At 35.0% G+C, this 17,866-nt stretch overlaps 2 protein-coding genes and 1 non-coding gene across 5 annotated transcripts in view; 1 reads left to right on the forward strand and 2 right to left on the reverse strand.

Moving 5' to 3' along the window:
• The window catches only part of adgrg6 (adhesion G protein-coupled receptor G6), a 52,145-nt gene extending 44,278 nt beyond the window's left edge, over window positions 1-7,867 (forward strand). For 2 of the 3 annotated variants that reach the window (XM_073816933.1, XM_073816934.1), the window contains 3 exons: window positions 961-1,062; window positions 1,635-1,787; window positions 6,721-7,867. In XM_073816933.1, coding sequence (XP_073673034.1) covers window positions 961-1,062; window positions 1,635-1,787; window positions 6,721-6,902 — 437 coding nt within the window. In that variant the 3' untranslated portion in view covers window positions 6,903-7,867. Of the gene's footprint in view, window positions 1-960; window positions 1,063-1,634; window positions 1,788-3,754; window positions 3,794-6,720 lie in introns of all 3 variants that reach the window. The other variant, XM_073816935.1, reaches the window with a different exon arrangement.
• On the reverse strand, window positions 742-814 carry trnaf-gaa (transfer RNA phenylalanine (anticodon GAA)). Its single transcript has one exon. It is a non-coding gene; the product is annotated as a tRNA-Phe (tRNA).
• Window positions 7,868-10,959: 3,092 nt separating the features above from the next.
• Window positions 10,960-17,216, reverse strand: LOC141348396 (endothelin-1). The gene is made up of 4 exons (XM_073852709.1): window positions 17,159-17,216; window positions 13,684-13,831; window positions 11,760-11,888; window positions 10,960-11,669 (listed from the first exon to the last, which is right to left on the reverse strand). The coding sequence occupies exons 1-4, from the start codon at window positions 17,214-17,216 to the stop codon at window positions 11,558-11,560; spliced, it is 447 nt and encodes a 148-aa protein (XP_073708810.1). The 3' UTR covers window positions 10,960-11,557.
• Window positions 17,217-17,866: the final 650 nt, after the last annotated feature.

Here is a 17,866-nt window from a genome sequence, read left to right on the forward strand (position 1 = left end):
TGTAATATTCTGATTTGCTGCTCAAAAACATGTATCATTATTATTATTATTATTATTATTATTATTATTATTATTATATTATTATGTTGAAAACAGCAGAGTATAATTTTTTCTGGCATTTTTAATGAATAGAAAGTTCATAAGAGCAGCATTTATCTGAAATAGAACTCTTCTGTTAAATTGTAAATGTCTTTATAATCACTTTCGATCAATTTAAGCATTCTTGCTAAATAAAAGTATTAATTTCTATTATTTCTTTGCCAAAAATATAAAAAATATTTATTTCAGATAAATGTTGATCTTTGGATCTATTTCTATTCATCAAAGAACCCTGACAAAATGTACTCAGCTGTTTTAAATAATAATATTTCTTGAATGTTTCTGAAAGATCATCTGACACTGAAGATTGGAGTACTGATGCTGAAAATGTGGCTTTGATCACAGGAATAAATTACATTTTAAAATGTATTCAAATAGAAAGCCGTTATTTTAAATAGTAAAAATATTTCACAATATTATCGCTTATGCTGTATTTTGGATCAAATAAATGCATGCTTGGTGAGCAGAGGAGAATGTTTTAAAAAACATAAAAAAATCTTACTGTTCAGAAAGTTTTGATTGGTAGTGTATATATATTATTTACTTTTTATAATAAAATTAAAATGTTAATACAGTTAAAATTATCACTGTTTTAGTCTTAGAAGTGATTCACGTTAAAAAGTTGCTCTTGGCACCACACTCTGCCGAAACCCGGGATCGAACCAGGGACCTTTAGATCTTCAGTCTAACGCTCTCCCAACTGAGCTATTTCGGCCTGTAGGTGGCTTCGTTATAAATGTGAAGTTCTATGTATGATCCGCCAGAGGTCGCTTTGGTATTAGTAGCCTTTTAAATAGCTTGTGGGTTTGTAATCAGTAAAGATTAAAAAGCATAATTTGTTTTGGTTATTTTTTTCCACAGGATTATTCATATTTGTGTTCCACTGTGCCCTGAAAGAAAATGTACAGAAGCAATGGAGGAGATACTTGTGCTGTGGAAAGTTCCGCCTGGCAGATAACTCAGGTAAATTTAAATAGTATTATTACTTATATTTTAAATAAATTATGTTTTTTGGGTATGTTATACAGCGGAAGATTTATATATTCAATTACATTCTATGAAGTAATGCCTACATTTAGTTAAAATGAATGCTGGGGCATTGTATCTCATAAGCACATTTTTGTTTTTATCACTTTTTTTTAATAGGCATATTGGACTGTGCTGTGACTACATCTTTAGGTGCTGAATTCCTGAGACTTTTGTTGCACTTAGAATGTGTGTTTCAGTAGAGCCCAGCTTTGGAGACTTTTCACCTGAAGTATCACAAAACTATTGTTAATAAAATTTAGGACCAGAGAGGCCTTAGCTGGGCTTTACTTGCAGTTAAATCTGATAAAATGAGATGTGAAGTTAAACAGTCTATTTTTCGAATGCCAGTCCTGCACAACTTCCCTTTAGAAAGTTGTTTGTCCTGTATTTTAGATGATGGAATTGCAGTATTGGGTTTTTCTTGTGCTGTATCTTTATGCATGGGATTCACCTGTGTGCTAATAGTTATCTGGCATGTATAAATAACATTTAAATTTTTTTTGCAGACTGGAGCAAGACTGCCACTAATAATACCAAGAAAGTGAGTTCCGATAACCTTGGAAAATCCCTCTCCTCCAGTTCCTTTGGCTCCACTACAGCCAACTGGACGTCTAAAGCCAAAGCCACACTAAACCCCTTTGCCAGGCACAGTAATGCAGGTGAGCGTAAAAGTTAAGATGTGGATTGCTTAGGCCAGAGTTCTTGATTTATATTAACCTTTTGATGCATGAAAAGTATTACATTCAAATAAGAGTAAAAAAATAAATAAAGTTGAAGTCAAAAGTTTACATATACCTTGCAGAATCTGCAAAATGTTATTTTACAAAATAAGAGGAATCATACAAAATGCATGTTATTTTTTATTTAGTATTGACCTAAATAATATATTTCACACAAAAGACATTTACGTATGGTCCACAAGAGAAACTAATAGCTGAATTTATAAAAATTACCCCATTAAAAAGTTTACGATTTTAAGAGTTTAAGATTTTTAATACTGTGTTATATGATCCACAGCTGTTTTTTTGTGTGTGTGTGTGTGTGTGTTCATAGTTGTTCATGGGTCTCTTGTTCTTCAGAAAATCCTTCAGGTCCCATAAATTCTTTGGCTTTTCAGCATTTCTATGTATTTGAACCCTTTCCAACAATGGATGTATGATTTTAAGATCCATCTTTTCACACTGAGGACAACTGAGGGACTCATGTGCAACTATTATATAAGTTTCAAACGCTCACTGATGCTTTAGAAATAAACATGATACATTAAAAGCTGGGGGTGAAAACTTTTTGAATTTGAAGATTAGGGTAAACTTTTTTTGTTTTCTGTGAAACATGTAAGTATCTTCTGAAGGGCAGTACTACATAAAAAAAAAAAGATATTTAGGCAAAATAAGAAAAATGTACACACATCTTGCTTCTGTTCAAAAGTTTTCACTCCCGGCTCTTAATGCATAATTTTTACTTCGGGAGCATCAGTGAGCATTTGAACCTTCTGTAATAGTTGCATATGAGTCCCTCAGTTGTGCTCAGTATTAAAATATGGATGTCAAAATCACACAGTCATTGTTGGAAAGGGTTCAAATACACAAAAATGCTGAAAAACCAAAGAATCTGTGGAATCTCAAGGCTTTTTCTGAAGAACAGTGGGCAGTTTAACTGTTCAAAACAAACAAGGCACTCAAGAACAACTATGACTAAAAACTGTGGGTAATTCAGGTATCAACACAGTATTAAAAATCAAGTGTAAACTTTTAAACAGTAATTTTATCAATTAAACTATTATTTTCTCTTGTGGACTATATGTAAACATATTTTATCTTATATATGTGACCCTGGACCACAAAACCAGTCATAAGGTAAAATTTTACAAAACTGAGATTTATACATCATATGAAAGCTCAATAAATAAGCTTTCTATTGATGCATAGTTTGTTAGGATAGAACAATATTTGACCGAGATACATCTATTTGAAAATCAGGAATCTGAGGGTGCAAAAAAATCAAAATACTGAGAAAATCACCTTTAAAGTTGTCCAAATTAGGTTCTTAACAATGCATTTTACAAATCAAAAATTACATTTTGATATATTTACAGTAGGAATTTTACAAAAAATCATCATGGAACATGATCTTTACTTAATTTCCTAATGATTTTTGGCATAAAAGAAAAATCAAAAATTTTGACCCATGCAATGTATTTTTGGCTATTGCTACAAATATACCCCAGCGACTTAAGACTGGTTTTGTGGTCCAGGGTCACATATGTATGATCTTTCTTATTTTGGTAAAACAATTAACATTTTGCAGATTCTGCAAGGTGTCTGTAAACTTTTGACCTCGACTGTATATAAATGATTAAAAACTGCTTTTAAACTCTCTCCACTATAGCAAACATCATGCATTAAAGGGTTAAGATTAAACTGGGTATTTAATACTAAAAAAACCTTTAGTTAGCATGCTCTGAGTAATATATTGCTTTGATGTGTAATGCTTGACTATTTTTGGTAAGGATATTGCCCTTCATGCCTTGTTTTATTTTGTGCTTTGCTGTACTGTGTGACTTTTTGTGTAACTGTACGTCTGGACTCAGTGGTGCTGTGTGTCTGTATTTATGTTTGTGGTATAGATAGTACCCTGCAATAATGCCATGGAGAGACTTCCTGAGGTAAAACCACGCAAGCCAGCTTGAGTTCACACTGCTTTCCTCTGTTCATGTGATCAGCTTCCCTTGTTGGGATAGACTGAATTCAATCCAGCGGCCCTAGGCATAATACCTAGTCTAACTCACTCTTAACACATAAATGCTTCCTTTTGACCCTCCAAAACCATCATTAGTATGACCTTTTTTGGAAACATTAGGCATCTGTTGTGATGTTTTATGGTGCAATAATTGCCTGTTGGATTGAATCCAAGTTGTGGAGTGACATTCAAGAACTAAAAAGCACACTTCTGCTGGTTGTCATTGTCGGTTAAATAGCAAATAAAGTTGCTAGCACAGTGGTGCAATACGAGGAAACACCTCAACCTGAATACATATGTATAAATAGGTTATAGACTTGACTTCTGCCCAGTCTTTCAGTAGACACTGACAAGCTTTAGTGTCTTTTAGGAGTTCTGAATGTCATTTGCACTCTGTTTGACACTAATGTTTCTCACGGTGGGCTGTTTTTATTTGTCTACTTTGTTTTGTTCTTTTTTTTATTTTCGTTTGGCAGTGTTAATGTTCCCACAGGAGAAAATACCCAGCTTAAACTGCTAAAACTAAAATGTATACAACCATACACAGTAAACACTTCATCCCCACAACAGGATCGCTCTACTGTACATTCTGGCTGTGCAGAGGATAGATTACATACACTTGCTGACACTAATAACGCACTTATTGAAGATACTGTTATGCATAATCAGAGTTTTTGTTATTGTGAAATATTGAGATATTTAGGAATTAGTTGTAGACTTTTTATGTTTGCATTACACTGAATTGAGCAAAATTGCATAATTGATCTAAAAATGCAGTCTTTAAAAGTTCACATAGTATACCTTACTCTATAATGTAATTTACAGGGATAGTTTACCCAAAAAATTCTGTCATTAATTACTCATGCAAGTCCTTTGTTCATCTTCGGCACACAAATTAAGATATTTTTGATGAAATCCGAGAGCTTTTCTGCATAGACAGCAATGGTACTACCACGAGACTGACGCAGAAGAGAAGAAATTGTTGAATAAAGTAGTTGTTTTTGTTTTCTATGCACACAAAAAGTATTTCTATAGCTTCATAAAATTATGGTGAACCACTGATGTCTCATGGACTATTTTAACAATGTCCTTACTACCTTTCTGGGAATTGAACGTTTTGGTTGCGTTGCTGTCTATGCAGGATCAGAAAGCTCTTGGATTCCATCAAAAATATTTTTGTGTTACGAAGATAAACAAAGGTCTTACAGGTTTGGAACGACATGAGGGTGAGTCATTAAGACTAATAGAATTTTAATTTCTATTTAAGTCATTGTAATGTACACTGTAAAGATTTTTACTTACTATCACCAATACAGTTAATTACAATTGATTATTCTTTCTTTCTAGTGAAACGAAATAATTCAAAGTATATTAAAGAATAAAAGTTTATTTTATGTTTGTATAATATTTCACTTTTAATATTTCTATTCTTGCTATTTTTATTTAGTGAAGGATTTTTTTGTTAATATTTTCTTTATTTATTTTTCTAGTTTTTTTTTTGCCATTTTTGTAAAATAATCTTTGTTGTTATATGGACACTTTTGTTATTATTAGTTTATCTGGTCTTTGTAATTAATAAAGAAATTAAAATGAATTAAACATATTAAAGAAAAAAAAAATCTAATTTTACAAATGTATAATTTTTTCTATTTTTTCTATTTTTACTATTGTATTTTTGTACCTTCTAGTGAAGGAAAAATCCTATTTCCCAAATCCCAAAAATCCAAAAGGATTTTTTGTTGTAGACCAATTACAACTGACATGATTAATTTACTTTTATTTATTTATTTTTTGTCTCTTTTTTATGTATACATTTTTTTCTTTATTGTAGAGCTGCCAAAGATTAAGATAAGAAAAATGTTGTAATTTATATATAGGTATTTTTAATACATACATTTATGTGTGTGTTTATATATACATAATACACAGAGTGCACACAAATGTATTATTTAAACACAAACTTTTATTTCAAATGTCAACAGCCCTACTTTGTCTGATTTGTTCAAGAATTAGGAGTTGTTTTTGTTTGTTTGTTTGTCAGTATTACACAATATGTATATTGTGAAATAACATTTACTGTTATACTGAGACCTTTGTTTTAAGTTATTTAAATGACCTTATTATCATAATGTTTTAACATGGAACATGGGAGCAGAAGTCTGGATTGTAATGCAAAAAATGTTCTAAATTTTTTTTTGTAATTCTGCAGATAAGCACTTTTCTGGAGCATAATTGGCTGTTTAATTTGTTGCACATAAAAAGCAATCACTGCACAAAAAAAAATGTGACAAAATTATAGTGCTATAAAAAGGGAATGAAGGTGCATGTGTGCATTGGAATGTTTTGGCTAAGAATGCACAAAGGCATGGAAATTCAACAAAATGGCATGAACAAGTAATGACTCACCCCTTACATAGTTGAATGAATTGGAAACTAATATCAAAACAGTCCTGTTTCCTTTGAAGCAGCCAATGCTGTTTAGGTTAACTTGGGTGCCATTTTTCACCATCATGTAAGCAATGTATAGATTAGGGTTGCAAAACGATTAATCGTGATTAATCGCATTCAAGATCAAATTTATGGTTAATAAATACAGTAAATAAATATCTGATATATTTTTCCTTAATATATATGTATGTGTGTGTATTTATATATACATAATAAATAAACACAGTATACACGCATATAGAATGTAAACATAAACTTTTATTTTGAATGCGATTAATCACGATTAATCGCTATGCATCCCTAGTATAGCTACTTTGGCATCAACACTTGCTTTTTTTATATCTCACTATACTATAGTAGTATATTCCCTCAGTCCTTCAATCAACCATTATGGCATATTTGCAGGTAAAAGTTTCTCCAATCAGAGCAGTCCCAAATGCAGCCCTTCTGACGGAGAGGCTTCCTCGTCCATCCTCCCCGTCCACCAGGTCCTGGACAAGGTAAAGGGCTATTGCTCCGTGCGCTCGGACAACTTCTACAAAAACATTATCATGTCAGACAGCTTTAGCAACAGCACTAAATTCTAGTGAGAGGCGGCCGAGACGGAGCCCTGTTCTGCCCCACAGACTTACCTTGTTTGTAAAGACTGCGCTACATATTGAGTTAACCCTCCAAACCCTTCCACCCACCCCGACTGGAGTAGAGAAACGCATAACCCTGTAGAGAGGGCAAGCTATGAAAGTGTGGATTTGACATACTGTGATATTCAGCTTATACTGACTATGTGATCTGTAAATATTCATAATATATTTTACTATTTGTGCTTTTTCTAATTTCGGTTTTGCATACTTTTTTTTTTGCACATTACGTTTTTGTTTTTGTGTATATAAATGCATAAATGCTTGCTGCAGCAGAAAAAAAGGGACCATTTCAACAACCAAAGACTGACTGTGACAAACATGAGGAGTACTAGTTAGTTCCTCAGTTTGGGACTGAAAGAACAAGAACGGTTGGAGCTTGAATTTTTATGCTTGTGAATCTTGCCTTTCCTTAAATATATTTTCACCTGTAAATTAGTGAACCTTTAATACTTATATTTTGTCATTATTTAAATGCTCTCTATTTTAGTCTTCTCATGATCTACTACTGATTAACATGTTACAGAAAATGTTGTGGTTTTTTTTTTTTTTTTACAGTGTGATCATTGTTCAGTGCATACGGTTTCATAAAACTGCTCTAACAGAAGGGCAGGACATCGAGATCAGTCCTCTGCTATTTGACGTCAGAATGGAAACTATAGCTATACACCAAATCTAACATGTTCAGATCTTCCTATTGCTGTAGTTTAATGACTTTGTTGTTTTGACTTGGTATTTATTTTAAATGCTTTTAAGAGATTTCTATGCTTCATCGAAGAAAATGTCAGCCGAGGAAATGCTTACAGAGGGCTATTCAGTTTGCTCTGGTCATCAGTGTAGATCATCATTGTATAGCGGTTATGGATGCTTTATGAAAATGTGACATCCTGCATATTAAATGCACTTAAAACAGATCTTGTCATTCTTGTTTGTTTGAATAGTAACAAATTTCTGCTTATGGTGAAAAATCTGAAATATGCCTCTAGGAAAAAATTCTAAAATATTACACTTGTGCATTTTCGTTTTAAAATGAAAACGATTCTCATCAACACTGGTGGTTTCACTGCATTTTAGAAATGATTTCCGTCCACACTACACAACCGAAAACCGAAATTGTAGTATGTGTTTTTTTTTTTTGTATTTGTCATCCTTTCCTATCAAAATGCTTGCTACGGATGCAAAAACACAGAAAATCGAATCTGATCCGAACTTTTCTATTATGGACGAAAGTTAGTAAACGTGATTGACACAACACGAGGCATATTTACAGGTGCATCTCAATCAATTAGAATGTTGTGGAAAGTTCATTTATTTCAGTAACTCAACTCAAATTGTAAAACTCGTGTATAAATTTAGTGCACACAGACTGAAGTAGTTTAAGTCTTTGGTTCTTTTAGTTGTGATGATTTTGGCTCACATTTAATAAAAAAACACCAATTCAGTATCTCAACAAATTAGAATATGGTGACATGCCAATCCGCTAATCATCTCAAAAGACCTGCAAAGGTTTCCTGAGCCTTCAAAATGGTCTCTCAGTTTGGTTCACTAGGCTACACAATTATGGGGAAGACTGCTGTTCTGACAGTTGTCCAGAAGACAATCATTGACACCCTTCACAAGGAGGGTCAGCCACAAACATTCATTGCCAAAGAAGCTGGCTGTTCACAGAGTGCTGCATCCAAGCATGTTAACAGAAAGTTGAGTGGAAGGAAAAAGATGTACAACCAACCGAGAGAGGCTTGTCCAGCAAAATCGATTCAAGAATTTTGGTGAACTTCACAAGGAATGGACTGAGGCTGGGGTCAAGGCATCAAGAGCCACCACACACAGATGTGTCAAGGAATTTGAATACAGTTGTCGAATTCCTCTTGTTAAGCCACTCATGAACCACAGACAACGTCAGAGGCATCTTACCTGGACTAAGGAGAAGAAGAAATGGACTGTTGCCCAGTGGTCCAAAGTCCTCCAAAACCAAAGTCACTACACTCATTTACCAAGAAATTTTAGAGCACTTTATGCTTCCTTCTGCTGATCAGCTTTTTAAAGATGCTGATTTCATTTTCCAGCAGGATTTGGCACCTGCCCACACTGCCAAAAGCACCAAAAGTGCTGGTGTTCTTGACTGGCCAGCAAACTCACCAGACCTGAACCCCATAGAGAATCTATTTCTGACTCAGTGTGCTATGACCTTAAGGCTAAGTTTACACTATTGCGTTTTCATCTAAAACCCATAACTTTTGCTACGGTTACACCACTAACCATTTACACTAATCCGGCATTTCTGACCCTTTGAAAACAGAGACTTTCGAAAATGCTGCAGACCTTGTTTTAGTTTGAAAACTCATGCTCATTATGAATAATCACATGACATGTGTTTTCGGTTTTGTAGTGTGGATTTAGATCATTTCTAAAACGCAGTGAAAATGCCGGTGTAGATGAACACTTGTGTAAACAGGACCCGAAACAGAGTTTTCTAACTAAAAGTAGTATAAACGACAGGCATAACCGTTGCAAAAATTAAGTGTTTTAAAACAAAAGCACACCAGTGTAAATGTAGCCTAAGGCCCTGTTTACACTATTGCGTTTTCATTTTACAAGGCCGTTTTAAAATGAAAACGATCCTCCGCCTAAACTACACAACCGAAAACTCGGTTGGTCACATGACCATTCAGAAATTTTCCTACATTAAAAAAAAAAAATACGACCTTACATACTTCAATTTTTGCATCCGTAGCGAGCATTTTAATAGGAAAGGATGATGATTGTTTTCGAAAGTCTCCATGTTCAAGGGTTGATAATGGTGGAGTACTGTAAAGGACAAGCGTAACTGTAGCAAAAGTTATGCATTTTAAAACGAAAACTCTATAGTGTAAACATTGCCTAAAACTGAACGTTTTACATAGTAACATTTCCATTAAGTTATAAAAATGTTATTGCTGAATGTTCTTTCTTTGTGCACAAAAAGTACTCTCATAGCTTCATAAAATGAAGGTTGAACCTCTAATGTCACATGCACTATTTTAACAATGTCCTTACTACCTTTCTAGGCCTTGAAAGTGGTAATTACATTGCTGTCTATGCAGGTCAGAAAGCTCTTGGATTTCATCAAAAATAACTTAATTTGTGTTCTAAGGTCTTTACGGGTTTTAGGGGACGACATGAGGGTGAGTAATAATGAGAGAATTTTAATTTTTGGGTGAACTATCTCTTTAAGATTTCTATACGGTATGTGATGCAGCTATATCTTGATAATCTTAATGATCTGTTTTTAGCTGACTTTTAATCATTTGTAGGGTTTTGTCAGGGTGTTTCCCAGAACCTAACAATGTGGTTAGTGGCTGGCTCAATCCGTCTGACTGAAACAGGGGGGACAGGAATAGAGTGTTTGTTCCTTTGTCCCGGTAGTAAATGAGAGCACCACAAATTCCTTCCAGAAGTTTCTTGTGAAAGCCTTCCTGTGAGGTAAACCAGCATTCCTGATGATGCCAAAAATGAATGGAGATAAATACCCGGCCTTATATAAAGATCTAGGCCCACTACCATTCACCTTAACTGCATGGTCGATCCTTCAATATGTGATCACTCAGAAACCAGACCAACCAACAATATTGGTTTACACCAGAAAGGCTTTACACATCACATCACCTCATGGAAAACAAAAACAGCAAAAGAACGAGCGAGTGCAGCTATTCAGAAAATTGCTAGCCTCTAGCACTGTGGAAACATTTAGCTTTGCCATTACCCTCTCCCATGATGAGACTGTTTGATCTCCGGGCACAATGACAGTTTTATCTGTTTCTCTCACACTATACCTCTCTGAAGTCATTTTCTGCCTAACTTCCACTTTTTCTGTACATAATTAGCCTTATTTTCATTACAGTTTGTAAGCAATTTTTCCATCATTGCAACTACAGTATTTACAAAGTTTAAAATCCAGAAAGTAGATACCAAAAAAAGTTCATAGATGACAAGGTTTTTGTTTATTTTATTATTTGCCTTTTCACATTACAATAAATATTCACTTCATTTATTCGATTAGAAATTGTTTTAATTGTCTGACAAATCAAGTGGTATCCACTAATCAATTTTAACCACTCGTCTGAGTAGTGGAGAGGTATTTATTGTTATTATATGTGTCATTATTCCAAAACTAGAAATAAAAAAAAAAACTCAATCTACAATCTTTCTTTTTACAATGTCCTATTTCTAAGCATAAACTGCATGCCAAAATCGTCTTTCCCCAAGCCAACTTATATGTTTAATGTCAAACATAAAGTGCCCATAAGCCACTATTGCGCTCAATAAATATCCAGATGTACTCACTATAAAGAAACATCAAAAAATATGTTACACATCAAGAAGCAATACGGTTTTACAGTATCCTACAAAATACTGACAGATAATATACAGTATCACTCCTATTCACCTCATGTACTGTCAACTATTGAGATGCTAGCATTTCACGACAAGCTAAAGTGTTAGAAATTACATCTAATACTGTACTTCGTAAACCATTCACAGCACACATATTCAGACATATGGCCAGGCTTGCTGCCCAAATAGTAATAATACACAGTAAGTTACTACATGCTTTTTCATTTCTCTCAGGTGGTTTGTACTGGGTTGTGATTCCTCGGTCTTCTCAAGGGGAATCTAGAGTTGTATTGTTCTTTGTAGTTTCTGGGATGGTGCCTTTTGACTGAAGCTTTTTCATCTCTGCAAAAGATAGCAAGTACTGCATCAGTAAAATATAACACAACTGCCACAATGTGTGTCAAATACAGTGAAATTAATAATGGCACTCACTCATGCTGGAGATCCATGAAAGAGCAAAATCGCACACACTTTGTATCTCTCTTGTCTGTGCATTGGCATCGTTCCACATTCCGTCTTAGACGCATTTGGAGTGAACCCACACCATAGGGAATGACCTGACTGAGAAAAAACAGGATATATTTTATCAAACCTATCAATTTTTAATAATCAAATATAATAAATAATTAATAATAAACTCATCTAGACAATCATCAAAAACTAAAAAACAAGAGTTCTGAACCAAATATACTGTAGCATATAAATATCCATACAACAGTTCTTTCTGGTTCTCGAATCTGATTGGCTGATAAGAGTGTGATCTTAGAGTAATAACACCTTTTGTATCACTCCGTTTGTGATATTTTTAGTTTTTGTGTCATGGAATGTAGTTTTAAGAGTTTTTTAGGCAAGAATGTACTTGTTTAGATTTAAAATGTAAAGTTTGTTAATAAAAATAATGTCTCTTTGAAAATTTGCTTCAACGTTTTTGGAGATGTGAGCTTCAAGGCGTCAGCAGCCGTTCAGCGCTCATGAACCCACAGAGAGCAGCCTCACCTCGGCCAGATCTTTTGGATTTTGCCGCTGGCTCTGATGTCTCTATAGTGGTTATACATGAGATCAAATGTGTTTTCGGTAAATCTAACGTCTTACTAATCTATTATTTGTTCCAGAGCAAATAGTTTTGGCTGAGGGAACATTATATTTGTAACTTCGATGCTGTATATCGGAGCGCTGCCTTTGTACCTGTGATTTTTATGATGGCTGTTGTTGTTGTATATTAAATATTAACATTTTATATGAATAATAGTATTTAATAATAGTATTTAGTATACTAAATACTACAATTAATGGTGTGTTTGTAATGGTGATTTTATTTACATTGTTCTGCTATTAGATGGCAACAAGAGACTGTTTTTACGAGTCAGCAATAAAGAGTTTTATATTGAAAAAGGCTAATACACTGTTGTGAACAAGGAAGTTATTTTTACTTTTAACAACAGCTTGTAAAACAGCCAACAAATGCACTGAGCAGCGCTGTCATCGGAAATTACCCTTAATAGTTAAAGGATAGTAACTATAAGATATCACTTTCCTCAGTGGACATTCAAACTAATGTTTTATTGTGAATATGAGATTGAGCTAAAGAATGAATGCTGTATCAGATGCAGGCAATCACACTCACTCAATCCATCTCTCTCATATAAAACTCTAGTAATCTTTTGATACAGTAATACAATAAGCTTTCAATGAAGCAACTTAACGTTCCTTCATTACTAGTTGTAAAGTGACATTTTTGAATTAGTGATGGAAGCTTGGGCTCAGCTTTTAAACTTTATTCTTGAGATTGAATCCATGGCAGAACAAAGTAGTCTGCACAAAAGAGGGTTTTTAAAAACATTCTATTGTTGTTTCTTGTGTATTTACTCACTCGTGCATCGATCTGTTGTATGAACGCAATATCACACTTGTAGCTGTGCGATACAGCTGTATATCAGCACGCTGTGATTACCTACAGTCGAATCACATGGCTACTCGCATAATATTGCTCATATATATGTACTGTATGTTTTTGTAAACGCCTGGTGCTGCCTTGAATTAGCACTTTGACCAGGTGTGTCAATTCCTGTTTGTTTCAGATATAAAAGTCTTGACACTTATTTCACTTCCCGAGAGCCAGACCCTCAATCTTTGGTTTCTGGGTTGTTTTTCACCAAAGGCAGTCTGCCTGTCCTCGGGTCTCCATGCGTGGGCCACATTAATGAGACCACACACTTAAACACAACCAGACACGTGCTTTCAGTGTGTACAGGTTATCAACATCAGTCCCCGACGGATCTCAACATCTACTTCTCTCTCTTTTCTACACAATGTATTGTTCAAAGTCATACTCAAATCAATGTACAGTATGAAGTACCTGGGTGTATCGACCCATACGATTCCTATGTGGCAGAAGTACACACATTCTTTGTCCTTCAGGTTTTCACAGGAGCAGCGTCTTTCACGACGGTGAATTTGTGGAGTAGCATTCACAGATGGACTTCTGTTTGCATGGGACCCTGGGACTGAGAGATAGAAAGAAAAGAACTTTGAACAATGGGTAACAAAAGAAACTATCAAAATCAGTAAAGGCAATGTTACAAAAGATTTCTATTCCTAAATCCTAAAACTTAGTAATGGTAATAAGAACTGTTTTTGAGCACCAAATAAGATTTCTGTGGGATCACGTGAGCCTGAAATAAATTACATTTAAAAACATGTTAAAATACAGAACAGCTATTTCAAACTTTAATAATATTTCAGAATTTTTTTCCTATATTTTTGATCAAATAATAATCTTGATAGTTGCAGTAAAAACAAATGGTGTAACACAATCCATACAGCCTTCAGAATCCTGAATTACAGCGAATTCACAGATTCCCAGCTAATGTTTACCCGAAGCTTTTGCTTTGATGTGTTACACCTGAAACAAATCCTCAGAATTTGTCAAAATATTAGTCTTCGCTTGATGATGTGAGACATAACATGTCTAAGCTGTTGCTGCTGTCTAAACATTTCAGCAATGTTGTGTCTTCGAGATCCACTTTGTTTTACAAATCCAGTTTTCATGCAGCTTTGATCTCACAGGTTATCAGTTCAGAGGTGAATTGCCATGCAACAGCATTAAAAATGATAAAATCATGTTGACAAAAGAATAAAGCTAAAAACAAAATAGCTTACGGTTGAGCTTCATTAAGGTTGTGGTGAATGAACAGCCAAGTGGCCCATGTGGACCGTGTTTAAAGAAGACAGCAAATACGAATCTGTGGCCAACCACATTTTATGCCTCTAGGATTCCAGCAGCGCATGTAGATGCTACAAAGCAAACCACCACTACAGCTTCCGATGGTTGGGGTTTTAAAAGTTGAATCAAAAACAGATCTCGCGCTCATCTGCAACACGGTAACTCTTCAACAGACAAACAAATATCAAAGGAAAAGACAAGAGGCACTTTAAAGAACAGGGTCTACCATGGTACTATCAATTGTTGGAAAAGTTAGTAGATAAATTCTTTCATGACACAAGACAGATGAAGTAGGAACTTCCTTAAGGAGGCTGCAAGAGGTCTATGAGTTTTGTTCAGGGTACATGGAAGTGGGGTATTAGTAGGACCCCGGTAACCGGAATGACTTCTAAGGTGCTCAGTCAAGCGAGCAGGGCCTGAGGCTGTAAGGCTTTATAGAAAAGGATGAAATTGCATGCCCAGGTCTGGTGGAAAGTGATCTGGGAGTGATCACAGTGATCCATCACTAAGACTATGGGGGTCTAACCATAGACGTTTGATGTGGAATACACAACAAATGGTCAGACTTCTGTTTTGAGGCTGGAAATCAGTTGTCATCCATGTCCTGAAGGCATCAGTTGAGGTTTCCCGGTGAAGCACTGGGGTTAGTTTTCATATATTAGGTCAGGATAATTAATCACAGAGATGTGGAACTTGGAATTTGTTAGAAAATCCATTGGAATGTCTGCTTAAAATGCCTGACATAATTCACAGCTGACTTAAAGGATAAATTTACTTCCAGAATAAAAATGTCCTGATAATTTACACAGATGAAGAACTTAACTGCACAAGACCTTTCCAACATGATTACATAATAATCATGATTACGGATGTGCATCACAGAGCAAGACAAGCATTTGTGGTTAAAATGTTTATACATTTTTTATTTTTTTTTTTTTTTTAGAAAATTACATATTGTTATGCTACACAAGTCTCTTATTTTTTTGCTGGGATCATGTAGAGCCCTTTAAAGCTGCATTGAAACTGCAATTTGGACCTTCACCCCATTGATCCCCACTGAAGTCCACTATATGGAGAAAAATCCTGGACTGACTACCTTAAAAATCTTAATTTCTTTTAGACTGAAAAAAGAGACATGAACATTTTGGATGACACTGAGGTTAATATATTTTCAGGAAATGTTTATTCTGGAAGTGAGCTAATCCTGTAATACCATTGTACACTAAATCGTGAGAAAAACAATCAGGAATCATTTTGTTCATCCCTGTAAACTTGATACTGGTATGATTCTAGATGTAAAACATGAGGCAAGTTCTGTAGCACCTCTCAGGACAGGTTGTTTTCCCAAGAAGAAAAATTTATTTTGTGACCTGTGCCCTGAAGATACAGAGGACTGCCAAGGTGGATCAGTGTAAAATTGTAAAAGACAAGCAAGGGATTACGTAAATTCATAACCACCAACGCTGAACCTGACCATCTCACCTAAGGAAACCGCAACAGGTTTCAGTTGTTAGCATTAATATGATAGCAATATGATGTAAACCTTCACTAATCCCAAGTAGTTTGATTGCTGTTATTAAAATTAAAAGCAGTGATAATTTTAGTCCTGTGGGAGACCAGCCTTGAAACTCAAAACTGCAGAGGAAAATGGTACTTTAGTCCTAACTGCAATAACAATAAAAAGTTTGCACTGCATATATCCAATACTGAAACTAAATGGCTCAACAACAAACCTTTCAGTTATGATTAAAAAATGGTAAGCCAACTTGCAACCAAGTGAACTGATTCAAGAAAATTTCCCACAGAAATTTCTCATTGCTTGAACTGATGTTTACAGAGACAGCTTGCACTGGCTATGAACTCTGCTATTAAAATTAAGCCTACCCACAGCACTAAAGCTAGACCGTTATGAGGCAACTATCGCTGCTTTTGCTGCACCATGAGGGACGTTACATGTTCTGTGGTCCATTGAAGTGGTGGGAGATGGCCTACACATGGGGAGGTTATACACTTACATGCTCAAACCATACAGCTTAAGCAGCATTTTACGCCACATTTAACTCTAATTCAACAGTTCAATCTACTATTGCATGACTAACTACATATTGTGACTGATGTTATGAAGAAAATGAAATTGATAATAGAAATCTATCAAAAAATGTGAGTTAATTGCAACATAAAATAAAATACCTGGTATTCTGTCAAAATTTACTTAACCTTATGGTGTTCCAGTGAATTTATGTCTTCTGTGAAACACAAAAGAAGATATTTGGAGTTCAAAAAATGTCTTCTTTTATGTTCTATAGAGGAAAGAAAGTCATACAGTCTTGGAACAACATGAGGGTGAGTAAATGATTTTCTTCCAGCAGTAACAGCAATTAGTTTTTAGTTATATTTGCTAAACATATTTAAATATGATGTGAAAATACAGTCAAAGAACAAAAACTAGAAAGAATTTGATCTTGAAATTTAACAGAACAGTCTTTTGCTAAATAAAATCTTATGTAAACTAGATCAACATTTTTTAGATAGGAAAATATTCACTAGTAGTTCAAGATGTGAACAGAAAGCCAAAATTACATATATAAGAAAGAAGATAGTTCATTACCTTGTTGTTCCAGTATGAAAACAACCATGCTTATTAGGAATAAGAAGGAAAAATCCATTATGCTCCTTTTCTAAGATGCCCAGTACATTAATTGGCAAGCCTGTCTCCTGGATGTGTGTCCACAGGAAGAGAGGAAAGCTGTGAGGGGAGAGAGAGCAGGTTGTGGAGTTTCTCAGAAACGTTTGCCACTCTCTAGACACCTCCAGCCTACCACACCCTCCTCCCCCCATCTCTCTCTTTGGATCAGCCTGCCAAGTTGTTCTTCACAATGCTAGGGACAGGTGTTTGACAAGACTCGTTGTAAGTCAGTGTCAGTGGGAGAGAAAGAAAGAGAGAGAGAGGCACAGCTTGTACTCTAAATCCAGTGGAAACATTTGTGAAAGAAGGTATCTCAACATTGTTTCCATCAAGTGCTTCCAACATGATGCATCACAGATTATAAATTGATGGATTGAGTTCCACTTCATGGGTGAGCTGGCACCGCATGGGAATTTTTGTACACTCTTGTTTTCCCCCTTCCTGATGCTATGTTAGCAATGGAGGTTTGAAGAACAAAGTCGAGAGGAAACCCATCTTTTTCAAAGTGGAAAACCTAGACAGACCAGGTCTTTTTCCCAAACCAAGGGAAGCCCATTGTGGTAAACCTCCATCTTAATTAAAACAATAAAAAGCCAATTGAAACATCTCAATATAAGCATCTGCGTGCCA

Source organism: Garra rufa, chromosome 13 (assembly GCF_049309525.1).
Source record: "Garra rufa chromosome 13, GarRuf1.0, whole genome shotgun sequence".
In the NCBI taxonomy this organism is placed as follows: domain Eukaryota; kingdom Metazoa; phylum Chordata; class Actinopteri; order Cypriniformes; family Cyprinidae; genus Garra; species Garra rufa.